The sequence below is a fragment of the Mycteria americana genome, chromosome 10 (assembly GCF_035582795.1).
Source record: "Mycteria americana isolate JAX WOST 10 ecotype Jacksonville Zoo and Gardens chromosome 10, USCA_MyAme_1.0, whole genome shotgun sequence".
NCBI lineage: Eukaryota > Metazoa > Chordata > Aves > Ciconiiformes > Ciconiidae > Mycteria > Mycteria americana.
In genome coordinates this window covers 4100384-4123200 of record NC_134374.1, presented here as the reverse complement: position 1 = coordinate 4123200, position 22817 = coordinate 4100384, and the positions used below count along the sequence as shown (strand labels likewise).

At 39.1% G+C, this 22817-nt stretch overlaps 1 protein-coding gene across 5 annotated transcripts in view; it reads right to left on the bottom strand.

The window, feature by feature from the left end:
* The window catches only part of MTM1 (myotubularin 1), a 47097-nt gene extending 28083 nt beyond the window's left edge, over positions 1–19014 (bottom strand). For 3 of the 5 annotated variants that reach the window (XM_075512851.1, XM_075512847.1, XM_075512850.1), the window contains exons 1-7: positions 18916–19014; positions 16604–16759; positions 5975–6046; positions 4933–5005; positions 3306–3400; positions 2164–2274; positions 1133–1234 (exon numbers count right to left, since the gene is read on the bottom strand). In XM_075512851.1, coding sequence (XP_075368966.1) covers positions 1133–1234; positions 2164–2274; positions 3306–3400; positions 4933–5005; positions 5975–6037 — 444 coding nt within the window. In that variant the 5' untranslated portion in view covers positions 6038–6046; positions 16604–16759; positions 18916–19014. Of the gene's footprint in view, positions 1–1132; positions 1235–2163; positions 2275–3305; positions 3401–4932; positions 5006–5974; positions 6047–7433; positions 7561–16603; positions 16760–18915 lie in introns of those variants that run through there. The other 2 variants (XM_075512849.1, XM_075512848.1) reach the window with 2 other exon arrangements.
* Between the last annotated feature and the right edge of the window lie 3803 nt (positions 19015–22817).

Below are 22817 nucleotides of genomic sequence, written 5' to 3'. Positions count from 1 at the left end.
TAGTTTTCTCTCTCTTTTCCATCATCCTCTGGAATGGTTATGATTTCAGTCATTCTCTATTGTAAGATGTATAAAATGCCAGCAGTAGAGTTAGAGATATATTCACTTCTTCTACAACAGTTTTCTTTGTGAGTACACAACTGTTAGATTTCTACCCAAACGTAGAAATCTCAGTTTCATTTCTTAAGACCTATTTGTCAACACTACAAAATATTCTAAACAAAAGCATTTCTTTTTGCTTATGCTTTCATTCCACAGACTGTTTGCATACAGAATGCAAAATTTCTGCAAAAAAGTTTTAAACAATTAAATGTTTATAGAGTATAGCCCATTGGTTGACATGTATCTTCAGAGAAGGAAATAAGATTCTTGCTGCCTCATATGCTCAACAATTCTCTGAACAAAGTTCTTAAAAATTCATAGTGGAGGCCTCCAACATTTTGTGAAGAGAGCTCTTATACAAGTATCCTAAATGAAAGCACCCCAATAAAATGTAAACTGAATTTTACAAAAGACAAAAATAAAGCATTTACTAAAGATATGTCAAAATGATCCACCAAGCACAGTACACAGATTTCGGCAAAAAAAGGGAAGATAATGGTTAGTTAACATCACTGTCGCTCAATTCCTTCCATATGATTTTTTTTTTTAACCTGAAATAAATATGTGTAAATTCATTACTGTATTATCTGTCTGTTATATTTTTTTATCAGTTTCATCAATCAAACAAGTATTGTCTTACCATTACTTCTTTTCCTGAAGTAAAACTCTTGGTGATTCATATTTATCACTGCCTTGGAGACTGCCCAATAGTTTAACATTTTCAAGAAATCAAGTAAGGCATGTACTACTCTCTTTTCTAATTAGGGAGGAAAACTTGCAGTCTCTAAGCAATGAAATCTGTACGGATGAGAGGTGCTCAGTAGTTTACCTGAAGTATAGCATATAGCATCCATAATTTTACAAATACATAGATGTAAATGTTGTAAATGTACAAAATAAAAACATTAATTCTCTTTATGCTGACACCAGATTCTGTGGTTATTCTTTTTAAGCAGCCACGATGTCCAGCTAGTTAATTGGCAAGAACTCTGCATTAAGACAACTCAATAGGGTAAATTATGTAACTTACCAAGTTATGTGACAGGGGAAAAGCATATTTTGTCAGGACTTCAAATATATCTCTTCTACTGTGCCCTTCTTGTTTTAAGGCAAACCGTAAATTTCTCATATCCTAAAACAAAGGCATTATCTTTTAAGTGAACCAAAGCAGTAAGATACTTTTATCTGATGTACAAATGCTATATTATACACTAAACATGATTTAGAATCTGCTTGCAACACACCTCAAACTATTGTGAATGTTCAGTTTTATTTCTTCTCCCATAAAATAGAGCATAAGAATTCTACAAATAAAGGAGTACCACATTCTGTGCGTTGCAAACGCTGCTTTGGCATAAAGCCATCAGAAATGACTGTATCTGATTCACTAAAAAGTCTCATGGGCTATTGAATGTTTGCAGGATGGGAGTTACTCTATGTTTTCAAAATGAAAATTTGCCAATAATCTGTCTAGACTACATTGTCCCTAGCTATTTTCTCATCACTAATGTCAAAAATAAGCAATCTGCGCATTAACTACTAAGAATCAAATGTGTATACATAATCCATTAATGAGTCAAATAAAGGATCCTGAATTATCCACTGGGAACTCCCTGATGACCATATTTTTTCATGACAACATAATTTTTTTGTGAGACTAAGGAAATAGAGATAGCTGTTACATAAGCTTTTCACTGCCTTTACAGCTTACAAAACCCCCATTTTGAGGTGTTCTTCAAAGATTTTAGGATTATAAAAAAATTACTTTTAGAACAAATGAAATAATGAAGCAATGCAGGAATAATGTCCTAGAATAAGACTACTGTGCAAAACCTCTTGTCAAGTAGTGATTTGGAAAGGAAGACCAATCCCTCTCCTCACATGCAGAGAGGACAGTTAAATAGCCCTTTACACAAAAGGTATTTCCCTGTCCAGTTCCAAAAAGCTCTTTTTAAATTCAGCTGTGAGGAACATGTGTTTTTTCATTCCTATAAAATAGTTAAGTAGTGAGAAAAGGAACCTCCAGATTTCATTTCCTATTGAATTACTGGAAAGTCTTACTTTACAGGTTATATCTAATCCATAAGAGTTCTCTCCTCTGCTTGAAGCTCCTCCCATTTTTTCAATCCTTGAAATTACGCCCAATGGAACATTCAATACCACAACTGGATCCTGCAAGGAAAGTTTGAGTAAGGAAAGGATTAATCTGAAAAGACAACTCAAGCAAAACATTCTTATGCATTCTAGAATAGAAAGCAGACGTGAAACATATACAGGAAGCAAAAGTGTGTTTCTGTGTTTGATTGAGTCTCACCTCCCAACATGTTATGAAGTCTGTACGGTCACTCCACAGCCTTGAACATCATCCAATTTAACATGCAACAAAAATACTTCATGCCTAATACAGTATGCAGGGAAGAAAGGTGGCAACACCCTAAAAGATGCCTTCTGCTACATACTTCTGATTGCCTCTGCTTGCTAAGACTGCTTTATTGATATACAGAATAAAGTAGAACAAAATGAAAAAGCGATTACTAGTACAGTCAGCCAGAACCAGAAATACCTCAGTTCAATAGTCCTAAAACCTTATTAAAAAAAAAATTACGAAACAGATAACAAGCGCATTTTATTCTCTTTCATGTTGCTGCTTATCGAACAGACTACTACTCCCCCCACCCATGTGAGGTTCTATTGATCTAAGTATTTTTCTTTTCCAACAGCAAGGACAATCAAAATCTTGGTTTACTGATAGCCATTTTAAGAACTATTGCACATCATTAGTTGCTGCCCTTGATCTATCACAGAATAAGTGTAAAGGGAACAGCTATCAAAAAGGCTCCAACAGACAAAAGATAAAGGTATCAGTTCAGTGTAAGTGATTAAACTGTAATTTTACTGGGGGGGGGGGGGGGATATATCACACTTTTACAACACATTTAACTTTAAAGAACTCCCATTTTTATACGGACTTCTCAATGGCACAAAGGCAATTACTATTTAGTCATTACACAATTAAGATATGGTTATTACAAACATGACAGACCATTTCAAGTAAAAAGCCTCCCATGCAATTCCATAAGTATACATGTGCCAAAACTAAAACAAATGAACTGGCCACAAAATAAATCAAAGGTAGTGGGGGTGAAGGGAAGGGGGTTTAAAGCCAACTCATCCCACGGAAGTAATTGTGGCATATTACTCACATTTTCCACACTTCTTAGGTACAGCCTGTAGTTTGTGATGTACACTCTTCCTTTAACAGGGCCGTTAAATGGACACATATAAATAACATCCTTGTCTGTAAGAAATGCAGCATTTCTTAAAGATTGCAAAAAAATCAGAGCTAAGGACAGCATCAGTTAAGTAGCAGTAAAATAGAGAGAGCTGCACTCGTACGAGCCACTCAGAGATGAATGAATTTAAAAAGTAATAAATCTGAATTTTGTCCACTTGAATTATTAAGAAAATGTGAAAGTTCCATATACTAAAACTCGCCCCAATTAAATCAGCAGATTTCAGTAGCCTTCCCTAGTTACATTTGTGTTCTTCCCTTTCTCGGCAGTACATGGGAGAGGGCAGGACATAAAACAGCGAGTAGATTTCAAGTCCTCTCTGTGATTACTGAACCAGTGTATTCACTATCCCAGAACAAATACTTTCTTCTGTTGATACTATTATATCTTTCAGTGCTCTGTAACCGATTCTGCATTGAAGTACGTAGTTCAAGTTGTAAAGTGTTTAGGGAACTCACCATCCTGAAGAGAAACATTACATTTCAATTTGAGGCAATCAAATGCAGCAGGGCCATCAGCAGTGTTTCAGCAGGGACAGTAACAAAATGAGTACTAACACGTACTACTCAAGAAAGAAATATTTAACTGAAGCAATGCCATTAAAGGCTGAAGTGAAGCACTACAAACCACCTATTTCTCCCTGTCCACTCATTTCTTTAGCCCAGTCTATTTATCTGCCTTCCACAACAAGCACCCTCCTTCCAGCGTGCTGCCCCAAAGCACAGACAATTTTCATAAGGATCATATCAAACATTCATCTTAGTCCCACACCCTCTCCCTCATGCCTTCCCCACAACTTTCCTCTTTAAAAACATAACTATTCCCTCTGAATCACCACTTTGGTTTTACCTCAGCCAATCTTGTTCACAACCCTACCTAACAAATCCTCGGGCAGGGGGCAAGGAGAAGCTTCACAAATAAAAGACAGACCACTTTCAGTTGCATTCTGATACCTCAACACGAACTTCCATGAGCAGAAAGCTCCATTGCAGGAAGAGCCTCCATCAAGTAAGAAACCACTGTACACAATACATTAATCTTCCTTATGCTACAACATTACTGTACGTAAAGGCTAACAAGTGCATAGTAGCTACGTGCATGCCATGTTGTGTCAAGGAAGATTATACTTAGGGTAGTCTCCGTTTGAGATAAGGTTCCACACTACTGTACAAGATATCAATACATAGTGGGTGGCATGTAGAAGTCTCTTGACTTTCGAAAGCTTGGAGGGGCTGTCATCACTAGACACGTGCTACTTAGTCTGTAGATACAATTATGACACATCTTGACTTGCAATTTCTTTCTATCAGAGAATCTGCCATGTGTGGAAACCAAGATTTTAAAGACTTAAAAAGTTATTGTTATAAGTGATAAAAAGTCCCTATCGCAATTACTTAAAAAAATTCATGACATTTTAGCATAACTTACCCCCACCCCCAGCCCAAACCAGTCCAAATTATGAAACAATCCAGTAAGATACATGTATATGCCAGACTCCTAAACATATGCTGCATTAGGCAGCTATATAGCTTCATACCTGTAACTCTAGTCTCTCCTGGCAGACGAGGTATTTCTTCATTTTGTTCCCAGTTAGTTCCATCTTTTAGAGTCTAAAGAAAGGGAAGTACAACAGCACATATTTTATTTACAATTCCTTCAAGTTCCAGATTAAAAAAAAAATCTTAACGGTAATTTCTGCATGGGAAAGAAGAGGTTTTTCCACAGTAGAAATTGACAGACTGAACCAAAAAAGGAACTCACCACTATCCTAAACTGCAACTATTAAACATTTAAAGGTTGAACAGATCTGAAACATAGGCATGTTTTAGTCTTTCTCCTTCTAAAAGGATAGTTAACTATATTTGTATTAAATTGGAATTAAATTTCTATACTGTAAGTTCTCTGAAAGTTTTGTGCATTTAATTTTCCAAGTATGCTGGGCTTGGAAGAACAAATCAACTGAAATCACTTAAGCAACTTACAACTATTACACACAATCTACTCATTTTTGACTTTCCCACATTCAGTAGTTTTTAAGAATGATTAAAGGAAAATAATCTTTGTTTTTGAAAAGTTTAAAAAGCTAAATAAAACCTTAGTTTCTGTTTTCTTGCACGCAGGTTACATTTTCTTTAGCCACGCAGCATCAAAAAGCAGAGGGGAATGCCATTTAGATTGCTTTAATATATTTCCCACTACAGATGAACATTTTAAAAAATTGAGCCAGCAAACATAACTAGGTATAACTTATCAATTGCAGTACAGAATCTTTCTAGAGCATCAAAGTGCCAAAAATTTTCAAGAATGCCACAGAATATTTCAATGTAGAAAGCAAGGATAAGAGTAAATATATTAGAATTGATTTTAAGATGGCTCTCATAACTTGTGATACAGAAAGTATTTCACCCATCCACTCTGAAAGATATTTAAATCAACGCAGTTAACTGCATTAGAATTTTAGCAATAAAAATAAGTATATACATTCAAGAAAAAAAGTCATTCAAATACTCAATTTTCTACCCAAATATGGAAGATGATGGGACCTCTGACATAAAAAACATGAAAAAATTTACACTCACCCTTTTACTTGAGGAACTCTCCAAGGAGTTTGAATTATATTTAGGTGTTGATGATGAGGCCATACTGGGTATCTGATGAGAAAGCACAAATTGGAGACTTAAACTTCCTCTTGGATTACATATTATTTACAGGAGAGACTGTAGACTTTGGAGCTCCACAGGTAGACATCAAGAGCTTCCAAGAATGTTTTGCAAGTTACTATTAATTTAAAAAATTACACAATGCCTTGTAATTGAAGGTCACTATTTAAAAGCATCCAAATCAAAAAAGGAATTCATTAGTAGCTCTGGGATTGATTCTTATTATAAGAAATATTCTGACTCAAGCTGTATTTTGGAATTCAGTTGTTTGAATACTATTATTAGTTCAGTCAACAGACATTAGAGTGCTTGTTTTAAGCAACAGGATACACATACTATGAAATGCAATCTACTTGGAGCATTTGTATTAAGACTTCATTTAGGAAAACAGAAACTATGAAATCATTGCATAGCTCTTGAAATCACAAGCATGTCAATACACTCAAGTGTTTCAAGTTTAAAAAAAAAAAAAAAAAAGAAAAAGGGGGGGGGGGAGAAGCAGGAGTTCCACAGTACTTCTAAATTTAAAAACAACCCCTCATTTCCTAAACTGAAACTTCAGTTAGCACACCAGAAGGGGGAGTGTCCAGCCTTCTGGTCTGAATAGCCTTGGTACGTTTAAAGGAAAAGGATTTTATTTTTTTTTTAAATGGTATTGATTAAAGACAGAATCACATGATACAGGATTCATCTTCTTAATCATTTCCTGACATTGCACAAGGGATGTCTAGAACAAACTCTGGGAAAACGCTCATACTTGAAGTTACTCCAAACAGTAACCTCGTACCAAATTATACTTCCCTTTCACTAGTCACACACCCTTCATCAAGCCAATTGGACATTGTACAGCAATCTTGAAGAGGTTTTGTTTGTTTGTTTGTGGGGGGGGGGGGGGTGGGTGGTGGTGTTGGTGATTACAGACCACGCAATCTTTGTTTCTATTCCATAAATGAAACACTGTAGCCTTAAATAAGCACTTTCTCTCCCCTCTCACCACTGAAAAAAGTTTGCACAGATCTCTCTGCACCATGACAAATCAGCCCATGCTCCTGCGTAACAGTGGGCTCACAGTGACACTGCAACAGTCCTACACAAGCGGTAGCGACAGATTAAACTGCAAGATCCAAAATGCCTTGAAGGCACTATAATGATACAGGAATGTGTCTGTGCAGGAAGAAGGTGGGAAACCACGACCTGAAGTTCTACTGGTTTGTTACCTCCTTACAGAGCCCAAGTCTTCCATATCTCATAAAGAAAACATAGGAAACCTGACATTGTGTTTAAAACTGTAATATTCAGTGATACAGCTTATCAGTATAAAAATCACACACCGCCACCAAAAAAAAAAAAAAAAGAAAAAAAGAAAAAAGGAACCCACATTAAGTTGAAAAATTAAGAAAAATGCTTTTGAATGCCGCAGAGCCTGTGCGACCCTGTCACACGGAGGTATTACTTCCTTTCTGCATGTCTGGCAGTCTCAGCTCTCTCCAAATACCGAAACAGAGGGGTCCTGAATTTATTTTAGTGCAAGGCCAACAATTCAAATGAAAAGCTATTAGCAATCAACATTAAATCATTGTTCTTTCAAACTACCTCCACAGAAAAACTATTGCAACATTGGAGACTATAAAACTTAGAAGATTAAAAGAAGATATTTTCACAGTTTTTCCTTCCTTGCAGTATCTTACATACTATAAAACTTAAGGTAAATTTAACATTTTCTATATTGCCCTGTTAAATTGTGAACATCCAATATTTGTTCAGATTACTTTCCTTAATTTACAGAAGATTAAGTTTTCCAATAGCCAGATATTTATAAAGGTAAAAGGTATATTATTCAGAAGCTTGTTTTAAAATGTTTTCCATATGAAGTGGTTTTTGTTCATATTTTAAGTGAGAAATACCAGGTGAGACAGAGACAAAGGCACAGCAGCCCCAGGTTTCTATGTCAGCATAGAAAGTGGTTTTAACTAGAGCTCACATAAATTTAAGTTAAGGCTGCACCAACCATGAGAGACAAGTGAGCATAAACAAGCCCTAGAAAAGTGACTTTTAAAAGATGTGGCAACCCTGAATAGATCTGCACTGCAAAATGGAAATTTTGACTGCAGCAGGTACAGGCACACCCAAGCTAGCTGTTGATCTTGCAACCGCAGCTACTCCACCAGCGAAGTCACAGAAAGACAAGCTCCAGCAGAGGTCACACGCGCCCACCCAGGATCCTGGACACTCACCTTGGTGCCAACCCACTGCTTAAGCTTGCAAGAACAAAAGCTTGTTGGACATTCCTTGTGCCTTTCAACACTACCTCCAATCGTAGCATACTGCTGCTCGCACAGGGAACAGTAGGAAGTGTTTTAAAAGCCTTGCTTTCTATATTATTTCCTCCCTTACTGCACATTCACTAAGTTTTGGCTGAACTGTAGCATTACATGAGGTGAGCTACGATTCCGAAATAATCATCTGACTCCAGAACACTGACTATAACTTATCCAAATCTCAGTGTAAATTAAAAGGAATAAGCAGAGATCCTTTCGGATTCTCAGAAAAATTCCTCTTTGTAGAACCTGACAATACAGCGGGACAGAGCTCTCCTGCCCTCCACTCTGCCACACCACTAGGCCACTTCAAACAAACAAGATATCTGTGCAGCTCTTGCAGCAGACCTTTGTGAGCGCGTTTCTGTGTATGTAAGTTTACTTCGTGTAAAATTCCCCCAACTCTCCATGAGACTGATTTCTTTAAACATACTTTACAGTGAGAATGAATTCACTCACTGACTTCAATTTCTATAGAATATTTCAATATAGAATTACAACCAACTACTCTGTTTCATTTCCAACATTTTCATGATGCAAATTAGACTTATTCAGAGCCAATTAAGTTGAATAAATATGTATTGAAAGTAAGGTGTTATCTGAGATTTTTTTTTTCTTAAATCCATCACACATCTTCACTAAAATTAACGCAAGTTATTTCATCAGTATGTAAGTAGAGAAATTATTTTAATGCTACCTAAATTTTGCTTTGAAACCCAATCACACTTTAAAAAGCCAAATACTAATAAGCACATTTATAACAACCCACGTTTCCCTGATTTCTTTAAGTAAACTATGGTCAAGTAATTAAACTTTACATTATATAACACCCATTAGACAGCATTGAGAACAGTGTCCACTTTTGGAACCCAGTACAAGACAGGCACCAATAAACTGCAGTGAGTTCAGCAGAGGGTCACCAAGACCACCAGGACCTGGAGCGCCTGTCCCACAATGAGAGGCCGAGGGAGCTGGGAATTGCTCAGCCTGAAGAAGAGACAGCTTCAGTGGGACCTCACACCTGCCCACCAGCACCTTTGAGGTGGTAACTGAGAAGACAGAGCCAGGGTCCTCAAAGCGGTGAGTGATGAGAGGACAAGACACAACAGAAACCGAAACAAACCAGATTCCAGCTTGATTTAAGGAAAAAAAAAACCCTACTTTTGCACCTTAAGGGCAGTCAGGCAGTGAAAACAGGGCCCAGGGAGGCTGCAGTCTCCATCCTCAGAGGTTTTTAAGGCCCAACTGAATAAAGCTTTGAGCAACTGGGTCTGATCCTGCTTTGAGCAAGAGGTTGAACTAGAGATCTCCTGAAGTCCCTTCCAACCTGAATTACTCTATGCTTCTGCGATCTTCAGGCAACAGACAAGATTAAGTTCTCGTTTAAAAATACCCATTAAACAAGGACACACCCTTAAAGAAGTGGACTCCTCTATATCAAAAGAGCAAACAAGTTTTCAAAAACATTTATAATGAACATGAAATATTTCCTTTTATAATATTATTTCTTTTTCTGTCAAATTGTAGAAGCAGCTTCTGGCAACCTCCCAAAGTAATATTGCCATGAACAATTCAAAAACATACTCCATCATAGTCTTAAAATAGCTACAACTTTCTCATTATCACAGAGCAGCAGTAGTCCTTCCACACAGGGAAAAATCTTGCAAGTAGTTTTCCACTGCAAACACATTTTATTCCCCAGTATCACCCATATGTACTTCTGTACTTGCACAAAAATTGAAAAGCATACAAACCTCATGCTTGTCAGCAGCTGAACAGAAATACAATTACTCTGCAAATTTAAAACAAATCAGACAACTTTGTTTATGATATTCTGCAGTTATAAACAGTTGAACATTCTTCCCTGAATCTAGAATAGCAAGGAAACAAAGCAATTTTACTGGTTTTAACTTGAACTAATAAACAAAGCTTTGTTAAAGTTACCAGAACTTAATATAGTAACACTACCAAGAAATGTAGGCTCCAATGATCTTACAATAACAATTAAACTACTTGGGATCTGTATTTTCATTAAAGATATTTACACTTGTGCTTCCTAGGATTCATGGGAATGGAGGCACAACAACATTTGAAAGGGTAGGCACTGAAGGCCAGATTTTAAGAAGTCAGTTCAAGGATCCTGTCTGTTCTTTATGAATAAATGTCAACAGACACAAGCATATGTCCACACAGAAAATCTAAATTAACTTTAAAACATGTAAATAAGCTTTTGAGAAACATGAAATGACCAGCTACTCTTTCCTTAAGGTTCTTCACTGCCAACAGGTTAGAGGATGTGTGCAGTGCAGCTTGGAAAGACCACCAAGACTCATAAATTGGGTTTAGATTGACAACAGCCTGGTGAAACTAGTTCTCATTGTTTATGACCCAGGAACAAATTAAAGCTCATTTGACATTTTGCTGGTCCTTTAAGGCTTCATCTTCACACCAGAATCACACCAAATAATTTGTAACTATTGTGTAACTGAGCCATGCTTGTGTCAACCTAAAATCTTTACACGTATAAAGAACTAGTTTGTGCCCAAGCACAACATAATCTGCATCTGCCAAAGGATTACTAGCACAAACATCTGAGATCAAGTAAACTGCATCAAGTAAATTGTGAGCACCACTTTCCAGATATTTAATATTTTGACCCTCCATCACTGGATTAAAACTTTGGAAAAAAGCACTTTCAAATTTGTACCTGTATCAATCATTTAGAGCAACAACAATTTTGACAACGCGTAATGGTAAAATGAAGTTTTTAACTTTGCATAATCTATAATGTTCAATATGTTAATCTGGAAAGATTGAGGAAATTAAAGTGCTAAATTACCACACAGAGAAGACATTTACAGAATATACTGAGTAAGAGGTAAACATGATGAAAAAATATTAGTGACACATATTATTAGAGTTGAAACAGTTCTTTTTTGTGTGTGTGTGTGTATATATATATATATAAAATATATAAGGGCAACTGGATAAGCATGGGAATTGTTTGCTTTTACCAGAATCAGATTTATCAATACAGTAAAAATGAACACGAAAAAGTTCGACTGAACATTTTCTAGAAGCATTCCCATTTCTGTCACGCATCAATAACCATGACACAGGATAACACCAAAGTTCTCATAATCCTGCTCCAGATAATGATTTGTGCAAGAATGAAGAAAGTCTGTGCATCTCCAAGGCCTCTCCTAAAAATACAGTTACAAAATTTATTAAGCCCCTGCATTTGCTGTCATAGTAATTCAGAAAACAGATTAGAGCACTGAACACTTCTAAAAAGAGTTACAATTACAATTGGACAATTATATGACACATGAAAGCAATCAGTGCACTGGATTAATCATTTAAGATTTGCAAGGCATCTGCCAGTCTAGATAAAAGTGAAGTTATTTTCATAGTTAGACCTGATACCAAATAAGGAATTATTTCAAAGAGAAGAAAAATAGTATTATATTAGTAAACAATTTTTCACTGTGTTTGAGAGGCACGTGTAAGTTAGTGCGGGTATATAGAAAAAGCTGCTTGCACCCTCATTTCAACAGAAGATGCAAAAAATGAAAAAGCAGGTTTGTAATGACAAGGTATGCTGGTGTTACACAAAAATTGTAGAGTTTTATTTGGTACAGTAACAACCTACAGAGCCAGTATGAATATACTGCCTTGTGCTTTCCATAATAAAATTAAAAGCATAAAATACAAAGTCCTAAAAACAAAACAACATCTGTCTGCACCACAACTGCACAGAAGAGATAACACATAATACATAGGTTTTCAGAAATAACATATAGAATAGAGCAGAACTCTAGGAATTTCTAAGACAGTAGCAAAATTAAGCTAAGACAACCATGAAGGGAGAAGAAAAAAAAGTATTTCACTCATTTCACTCTAAGTATTAAGCAGAAAGGAACATAAATCCTTTAAAAAAAATATATATGGAAAAGCAACAGTCTTGAAGGGTCAAGCCAACAACAGCATCTAAGCTATCATATCAGAGTCACCGAAATAAGCATCAGCAGCTTTAACACTAGTAAATGAGCATTTAATCTAATGAAGTCAAGAGTAGTCATTCAGCTCATTAAAGGTTAATAAAATTTTAGAATTAGATATAAAGATATACAGGGATACAAAACAAGTCACAAGAAAGGTCTACAGCAATGAAGGCAGTCTTCCAGACATCAGCCGTCCCTAACAAAATAGCACCAATCAACCAAAAAGAAACAGAGTGACCAAATTGCCACAACCAACTAATCAAGTCCATAGAAATAAATACATCTCTTTCACACTCATTTAACCAGTTATATTTTAGCACAAAGGAACTATACTCAATAACAGAAACAAAAATAAGGTAGCAGAAGTCTCCAAAGTTTAACAAAGCTACAAAAAATAAGTAGCATAAGGCAGAGCATTCCAGTTTCAAACAGAGGAAGTTAAAAAAAATAACCAAACCACCTAAAAACCTACAGAAAATCCACACCACAGAAATACTGGGGTTTTTTTATTTCCTTTGGAAATAAATAAAAAAAAAAAAACCACTTTCTGCGACAGTGAAAGATACCAATGCAGGGGGTTTTTAGAAGCAAAACTTTTTTTTTTTAAAATAATCATAGCATAGTTTGGGTTGGAAGGGACCTTTAAAGGTCATCTAGTTCAAGCCCCTGCAATGAGCAGGGACATCTTCAACTAGATCAGGTTGCTCAGAGCCCCGTCCAACCTGACCTTGAATGTTTCCAGGGATGGGGCATCAACCACCTCTCTGGGCAAACTGTTCCAGTGTTTCACCACCCTCATTGTAAAAAATTTCTTCCTTATATCTAGTCTGAATCTACCCTCTTTAGTTTAAAACCATTACCCCTTCTCCTATTGCAACAGGCCCTGCTAAAAGGTTTCTCCCCGTCTTTCTTATAAGCCCCCTTTAAGTACTGAAAGGCCACAGTAAGATCTCCCTGGAGCCACCTCTTCTCCAGGCTGAACAAACCCAACTCTCTCAGCCTTTCCTCATAGGAGAGGTGTTCCATTCCTCTGATCATTAAATATAATGATGTCGCTCATGCGCTCAGACCTGATACATTTAGACTACTTCACTAAAAAAGAGATTTTAACATTTAAAAGCCATACAGTACTGACATCAAAAACATGCCTAGAGCAATGCCAATTCAGACACCACAGTTACATGTATTTACTTGTGGCCAGTGGCAATTACCTGTCGTTTGTTATGCAACTGATGGCAAACAGAAGGAAAGGAAAACTGACTTACCTGTGAGATGTAAGAATCATTTAAACAGGAAAAAGGAAGAGGCTCTATTAAACCACTTAAGAGAGCACTTATGATTTCTTACCATCAGTGTTCAAGGCCAAATCATACCTATGATATATACCAACAAACCACCTTTGCACATCCAGTCATAAGCTTCTACCTGTACTTATTCCAGAGTGCATCTTTGGAGTCAACATAGATTGCTAAAACACAGAATCTCCTATTTCTTCTGTACCATCACAGTTACAGGGTGTAAAATCCTTCCCAGTGCAACCTCTTAGTAATGGAGTCTGCAGCCCTTACCTTTCCTCAAGTGGATCCTCACGATTCTACTGATCTGAGACTGGATTATGCTGCTAGTGGGTCTTCTCCCTTAATGTCTAAATGATATTCCCCATTCACATGTACTTACTAAATCTACACTTTCCAGGCAAACCATATGAGCTTTCAAGTCTCTTTCAAAGCCTTCTCAATTCAAGCCATAATAACTACAACACAAAAAGCATGCCAGCAGTACAAGCCTCAATGGGATACTGTACACATAGAATGCATACTAGTATTTGCCCTTCTGCACTGAAGTTTCTAAGTCAGTTAATCAAATTAATCAGTAATGCATTATAAAAAATTTCTGTATCCTATAAAAAAAAAGTATCACTTACAAAAAAACTTACAACCTGGAGCTACCTGTTTGCTAAACACCAATTCTCCACCAGGCTTCCTGTCTTTAAGAAAAATGCACTCCAGAATCCCTCATGTTGCCAATTCTCTGCTAGACTGTGAATGGCAAGCTGTACCACTCAACATGGACTGCTGAATTTGTTTGCGAAGAATCAGAAACGCACTCTCTCCCAGAAAAAGCATCCTCTTGTTCCCTAATGTGCCCTGTATTTGAAAGGGCAAGTCATTGTCCCCAAAGCACTCAGTATGAACAAGTGCAAATGAGCAAAAGTTCACAACAGTCAAGTGACTGCTAATTCAGCAAACAAATTAGTGCACCAGTTGCCTGCCCACTCCTATTTTATAGATTCACTATACCACGTAGTTTTGAAGATATTAGAAGGAAGACCTTGCACTAACAAAAAATAATATCCTGACAATGAGTTTCTACAAATGGCAGCAAGTAGCAACACCTTGGCAGAACGTTTGGCAAATATTTTCTCAGTGCCATCAGATCCTATGCACTTCTGTGTATATGTTTCTTTAAAAAAAAATAATCTTGCAGCTTGTACATGGAAGCCAGGTATTGAATAAATAATAGCTGGAGGGAGTAAAAAAATCTCATTTCTGTCTTGATTGATATTTCTCCTGTTTCCATTTACAGGTTTTCTTTTACTGTCTTAACTTCTCATGGAATTTGACTCCCACCCTGTTTTCAAAGTAAATCACAACTTCCAACAAGACCTAACATAAAAGTTTGTAACATTACTTTTTCTAATTATCAAGCCAATTGCTTCCTCCTTTCAAATTATATTGAAAATGTAGCTTAGGGTGATATCCCTGGCTTTTATCCCAGCAAGCTTTCTTGTAAGAGAATTACAAGCTCTCTCACAAAGACAGATGATACAGTAGGACACGTGCCAGCATGGACACTAAGTAACTTATCTGATGATGGACTCTGATCTCTTAGTTAGATATTTCTCATGCTTTATATCACAGTAACAAGGAAAAGCAGCACCTACTTCAGTGGTAATAAATATAACTATTTGCTAAGTCCTGTTTTCTAGCAATTGTCAGAGGTCTACTCCTTCTAATTTATGCTAACAATTATTTCTGTCCACTTTTACTCGCTTATTACTTCTCCTGTATTTGTTCTATGCGTCATATCTTTCTCTTGCCATGATTATATTTTTTCCTGACTTTTTCTTAATATTTACTCTGGTAACTGAGTTCTAAAGTGGAACTTCAGTCATGTGAGTGGATCAAGGAAAGTAGTAGTTTCCCCCCTATGCATGTAGCCCTGTACAGCAAGTAGCTGTTAGATCTAGCTAGATTAGGTGGCAAGACAGAAGTGAGTGGGTTTTTTTAGGAACCATTTGTCACATTACCTCTAGAATCAGCATTACATCTGCAGGAAACCTATGCCAGAAGGCTGATCTGTGGTTTTCTCAACCCACCCAGTCTATTTTCTCTACTCTGCATCCCCTGCAGGGAATGTATACCTCCCACATTGTCAAAAGCTGATGCAGTTGACAGGAAAGCCTATGGGATAGCAAATACAGCTTCAAAGTTTTCTATTAAGAAAGCCTTCAGTTGCTCTCTGCTCATTCTTCTTGAAAGATATCCCCTTAGGCCACTGTAGTTCTATTGCTAAAGATTTAACTGATGATGCCACAAGAGAAATGGAAATTGTATCTGTTACATAATGATATACTGTATAAAAAAAATGACACTGTAACAGTTAAAATGACATCCCCTACTCAGTCTTTCCTCCAACTTTCCTTTGAGAATGTGTACAACCCATGCATCAGACTCATCCTCTTTCATCTGCTGTGTTTAGTTCCTTCTTCCACTACATAAATTGCTTCTCTGAATACACATAATACCATGGAGAAAGTAGCATTCTGAGTTTGTCTCTGTTTAAAAAGAAGTGGACTAAGGACTACAATGAAGCATCTACAAACTGTTCTTTGCTTCAGTCCCTCCAAAAGGGGAGATTGGGACTATCCTGCCTAAGTCATCCATGGGGCAGCACCATACTTCTGGGTGTGCTCTCTTTCAAGTAACAGGCAGGTAGTTTGTCGGGCACAGAAAGTCTGATACTTTTGTATTCCACACCTGCCTGTGTGTGTTATGCATTAATGGGTCCAGTCACATCACACAGAGTCTCTGGCATACAGCCTTTCCATTCATTATATGCAACAACCTAGCAAAGAGGTTGCGCACCAATTACTCAGATTTTGTTGAAAAACACACACCTCATCTTACACAAAAGTGTAACCCAGTCTACTTGAAAACACTTACTTTTGTTTCCTCTTGCTCAGAAGTCTCCAGGTTTAATAAGTCATTTCAGTTGTAGAAAATATAGAGACGCCCACTTCAGTGTGAGATGAGAGGACAACAGTGTGTTCATTCCTTCAACTTTCAAACAACATTCGACTTTTGTGCTGTAGCTGGACCCTGACAGGAACAGAACAGGTAGGAAGACATTGTTAGCACTGCCAGAATATTTCAATTGACATTACTTTTTTTAAAACTTCAGAAAGGAAGCAAAACCCCAGAATAGTTGCTACTAAAAAAACCCCGGAGAAAGGAAACAAACAGTACTAGTTCTTTTTATGTTTTATCTTGTGTCAGGTGGTTTGGCATCAAGTCATTGGAACTGAGAAGAACTTTCTCTTCTAAAACTTGAAAATACAGTTTTGAAATGTTTCTAATGTGTAAATCTTACGCAGAGTTTTAACCATGCTTATGTTCCCCCTACATATTTGGGCATCTTTCTGCACACAGTTAAACATTTCCTCTCTCGTCCATTCCCAAAGAATACTGCCATTTATTTGTTTCTTTTCCCAAATACGTTCAGGAATGACTTCATATGAAAGCTGCTATGCAACTTGGCAAAGTCAGAAGGAACAGACCATGAAACAAAACTTATTTTTACATGACCAAGTTCTTAGAAAAATTAGGATGTTGTCTCCTTGAAAAGAACACTCACAATATTAAAGATTTACAGTTACTTCTCATTAAATTAGTTTTGCATTCTAAATTAACTATTGTTAGTTAACACTGTAACTCTACATATCAGGAATACATTAACACTAGAGTTTGCTCAACCTCAGTGATGCTACAAGCCCATCTCTTTGGCAAGTATGTCTTTTGGAAGTTTCCTTCTGACCAAGCATAGAATGATAAACAGCGCAAAAAGAGAAAATTCTGCATTTTATTGAAAAAACCTCTATATCTCATCTCTTGTGATGTCTGCCACACAATGAAGCTACATACGGCCCCAAAAGTTCTGTGTGTTAAGGCTCGTTGTGCTTACCAGCTTTGTTAATAACTGTACAGCCTAACTTTTTTAACCTCCTAAACCACAAATTAACATTAAAAAGAAAACTATAGCAGGAAAGAGGTTCTGGTTTTGCACAGTGCTAATCCTGTACCACAAGGTATCTGCCCTTCAAATCTGGTTAATGATAAACAAATATGACTACTAGCAAGCAATGAACACAATACTGCCCCAAAACAGGTATTATGCAGCAGAGCCAAGGTACTTTTTAAACATGTATAGTTTTGATTAGTACCTATCGAGACAAGTCAATCCACTTGACATCTACACAATTTTAAAACTGAATTTGCCTATGTTGCTTTCTACAGCACCAAGAAAAATAGGACTTTCTGTGGAAAGAAAAAAAGCCAATACCTTTCTTATGCTCTTAATTACATGTACATCTGAACCCCCCCCCCCCAAACCAACCAAACCAACCAAAAAACACCAATCACACAAAGTAGGAATTATGCTTTTTGACTGCCATAGCACAAAGACCAGCAAGCAGAAACAGTCTATCATCTTCAAGAGTAATTTCTTGTTTTAAATCAACTAAAAAATTTGCTCTGAAATGGAAGGGTTCAGCTTTTCGGCCGTGAACACTGAAAGAACTCACATGCTTCAGACCAAAATTTAAGCCAGTCAGAAATAAATACTACAGTGGCTTTTAAGTCTGAAAGCGAATCAAGAGCACCCGGAATATTTTCATATCACAGGAGAGAATTTCTTTTTACGGGAAAGGTAGAAATTACAGTTCAAAGGTGTCTTTGCTAAGCCATGACACTGGGCTATGCGCTTCAGCAGCGCCTCGCTTGCAGATCGATTCAGTGCGTCAGGGCGCGAGTCAGGAGAAGCCGGAGCCGAGCAGCAACAAACAGCCCCAGCAGCCGAGTCCCAGCAGCCGCAGGGCCCCGCCGGCCGCTTCGCGGTTGGCGGCCGCAGGTGACTGCCGGCAGGCGGGCAGGCACCGCGGCCCGCCGGGGATGCGGGGCTCCCAAAGCGCTCGGGGCGGCAAGGGGGGCCCTCACAAAAGCCTCCGGCAACCCCCAGACCACCCCGGCAGGCGAAGCGGCGAGCGACGGGGGACGCGAGGTGTGCCGCGCCCTGAGGGAGAGGGGCCGGGCCGGAGGGAAGGCCCGGGCCGGCAGCAGCCCCCGCCTGGGCATACTGGCGGGGGGACGGGGCCGGGAGGAAAGGATCCCCGGCGCGGGGAGGGGCCGGGGGTGCGGGGACAGGGGCGGAGCCCGCCGGGGTAGCCCCGCAGCCCAGCCCGGGCCCCACGGAGACTCACCGCGACGCGGCCGCCCTCGCCGTCGCGGGCCCGAGTGCGGCGCCCAGCGCTCCCCGCCCCGCGCGGGCCCGCCTCGCCCGCTCACGTGACGGGCCGGCTCCCGCCCCTCCCCGCGGGGCGGCTCCCCGGTGCCCGCCGGGAGGTGTAGTCCGCGGGGCCGCGGGGGCTGCCGGGAGGTGTAGTCCCAGAGGGCGGTGCTCGCGGCCGAGGGGCGGTGGCGGGAAACAGCGGCCTCGGGCCGTGAGGGGGGAGGGGCCGCGCCCGGGGAGCCCCGCGCTCGCCGCCCCGCGGGACCGTGGGCAGCTCGGGGCTGTTAGCAGCACCGTCCCTCGCCACGCAGGGCTTTCCTGAGTGAAGCAGCCGGGAAGAAAGGAGGGAAGGAAAGGAAGACACGGGACATGCGTCCGGTGTGAAGCAGATGGAGTTGATCAATCCATGGCTGTTAATGGTCAGAGACATCCCAGCGGCCCAAGCCTTCTGGATGCCCCCTGACTACAAATAAAAACTGATAAGAAGTAAAAGAATTGGTGATGCAGGTGCCAGGAGGATTATTCATGTAAGATTAAAAAAAAAAAAATCCTTTATAAAATGGCCCATTGCCACCGTGCAAAGAGTAGCGGTGTACATCTAGAGGGTGAGGTGGTGATGCGGGGACCCTTTGCTGTCTGATGCTATGTGCTCTCAGGAAGAGGGGATCCGTGATATTATAAAACATTTTTGATGTTATAAAACACATTATTGAGTTACACAACAACAGTGTCCAGCTTCTCTGGTGGAGTGGCCAGCCTTAATTTGTTCCCCTGCCAGTGGAGGGACAATGCCTCTCCCTGCTCCCAGGACTGGAACCACACAAGAGCTGGTCAAAGAAAAAAGACAAAGAAAATAGTATAAAACAAAAGTAACCTTGGGTTTCTTCATGATCCCAAGCAATCAGGAGCTTCATACTTGGTTTAACCCAAATCTTGCAGCTCTAGCAGCACCTGCCTCACACCAGCACGGTGCCGGCACGAGCTGCTTTGGGAGGAGGATCGTCACCTGCCAGTTTGCAAGCGTCATACCAACCACCATTGCCTCTGCTTTTCCATATCTTCCTGAAAAAGGTCTTTCTCCAGTTTAATTTTGGCAGTCATTTGTTGTCTACGAACAAATCGTCACACCATCTGAAGAGCCGACTCTGAGCTAAAGGCGCTTTGAGGTGAACCATGGATTTGTACCAGACAAGATGTACTTTCCAAAGGAGCCACAAGACAATAATTTTAAAATTAATTTTATTCATTACTTTTAGGTGTCTCCTTTACTATAAACAATTTACATCTGGAATTCCAAAAACTTTAGAAAATCAAAACCAAAAAACCACAAGGGAATTGGGCTGGTGCCTCTTATGATGGAAAAATGTTTCTGCAGTAAAAAATATTTTTCTACAAGAAGCATGGAACTGTCTGTTTTAGATTAATAAGCAGAAGCAGCAAGCAGTGGGCAAAAGGAGATGAAATGTTAGTTCACCTCCCTCATGCAGGGAATCTTGTCTGTTGTCTTATGGTACGATATGCCTTTGCTTCTGACATCATCCTTTCCGTAAAGACTAGCTAGAAAATTCACTGATACAATTTTGAAGTCTTGCTTTGATTGATTCCAGTGTGGTATTTCCAACTGTAAATCATAAATCGGTGTATTGGTTTATATATATACATTTATATGTATAGGTATACATTTATTGGTCTACATAGATGTGTGTGTATACACACAGGGGATCCTTCTTATTTGATCATTCATTCAAGGTTTCATTCAGATCACATTTTAAAGCTTTTCTCTGACATCATGAAGACTAGAAAGATTTTTTTTTTGCCTTACTCATTTCTGACACTTCGTGGCTCAGATCACTAAAAGTGCTCTCCACAAATGCTCTCATAAATTTCTTTCCATCAGTTTTGTCCTAGATCTTTTCCAACCTGGCTTATGCCCCTTGCATTTCTTTAAAAAGACAAAGTCTCAAACAACCTCTTGCTCATATAACCTTTAGTGATTGCAACTATTATTCCACCCTAATCTGTCAAGTGAAATACTCTCCACCCTTGTTCAGTGACCGTCCTCTCCCTTTTTTTCCTCCCACATTTCTAACCCTACTTGCACATTTTTGAGGGGCTTTTTCTTACATGCCTTCCAGCTTCCAGTAGATATCAACCAGGCCTTTCCCCTGGGCTCGCTCCTCTAGCCACTCCATGTTTTATCCCCAGATAATGTGTACTACAACCACAGTTCAAACAACAATTTCCACTCAGATTTTTCACAGTGCCTCTTCACTGCAGGTTGGCATGCTTTCCTAACTAAACTCTTGGCTTGTGTCTCTATTCCCTTCTCATGACTGTTCAGTGGGACTTCACCTTCTGCTGCATGCAGACACAAATGCCCTGTGAGTCCCACACCTGCATGGTCAGATGCCCGAAGATGACGTGAAGTGGCAGAAACATGCTTTGAGTCGCCTGACTGATGATTCAGCTGATGGCTATTTGGAACTACAAGAGCATACATTATTAAAGTTTTGCATGAGAGTGGGGTTCTGGGATGTTTAGGCTGTCCCTGTATTGCTGAGCCTGGTCCTCGTTCCTTTGTATTGCAGCATATGGTGCCTGGGTCGTAATCAGCCCAGACGGCACACAAATACTCCAGCCTCCAATCCCTGGACCATCTGGATAAAAACTGGTTAATTGACAACCCTAATGTCATTTTAAGCTCAGTACAGTTAAAATAGTGTTGAGTCTTCTCCCACAAGTACTCTCTACTTTATCTATTACGCTATTATCTGCCTGTATGTAATCATCTTTGACTCAGACCTTTCCCTAGCCCTTTATGTTCAGACTAGGCTAAATCTCTTCATATAGCTAAAACTCCCATCTTCTCAAATCTCAATTACTGCAACATCCTTTCTTTTGGCCGTGGAAAATATAACCTTGTCTTGCTCATACTTATTGAGAATGCTGCTACAAAGACCATTTTTCTTTGTCATTTTCACCGTGGTGTTCCTCTCTTTTCATCCCTGTGCTGGCTCAGCCCACTCTATCATGTCGATCCTTACCTACATCTCTTTACTTCGGAAGGCCCCGGCAGCCTGTCTTCACCTTACCTGCCATTTCCATTCACTGCTGAGATCTAACTGCAGCTCCAGTCAGCTCATGATGCCAGTTTTCGCAGCCCACCTGTAATACGTTTAAACAGGTTCTTTTGTGCATTCTTTTGGCTGCCTTTTATTTCCAAGGATCCTATAAACAGCCCAATAGTTACTGATAATTTTTGTTCAAAACTTTCCTTAAAACTTTTCTTTCCTGTAATGTCTACAATACAGTGTCACATTTCTTTATGTTGCCTCTCCTGCCTGTATTCCGCAGTTCTCCCATTTCATGCGGTGTAAAGCTCTCAGGGCAGGACCATCCTTTGTGTTGATTCTGATCCATAGCAGGGTCTTGTAGCACTGTGGTAATGCAAATAATAAATACACATGTGGAACTGAGATGCCAGGGAGAACCTAGGTATTATGAGATTGATGACAACAAAGTGCAATTTGGGAGTATAACCATACCTGATAATAATATTAACTTGTTTTTCTACTATTCTGGAGAGTAGGGGGGCAAAACTAAGTGGAGGTGGGGAGTCTGCATCTCTAAATCAAGCCCATAGGTCAAGCTAAAGATGGTTTATATGCATCTACCTCACAACAGTTTTCACTTGGTTATAGTTGCTGTTGTGACAGATAAAATGGAAAAGACAACGTAGTGTTAAACATATCATACATACATAGGTATGTCTGTATGTTCACATGTGTACATTTTTTTTCCTTTTATGAGTTAGATATTAGAAAAGATATGGTATCTCAGTGATTCTTTTGCTTTTCTAGCACTGTGCCACTT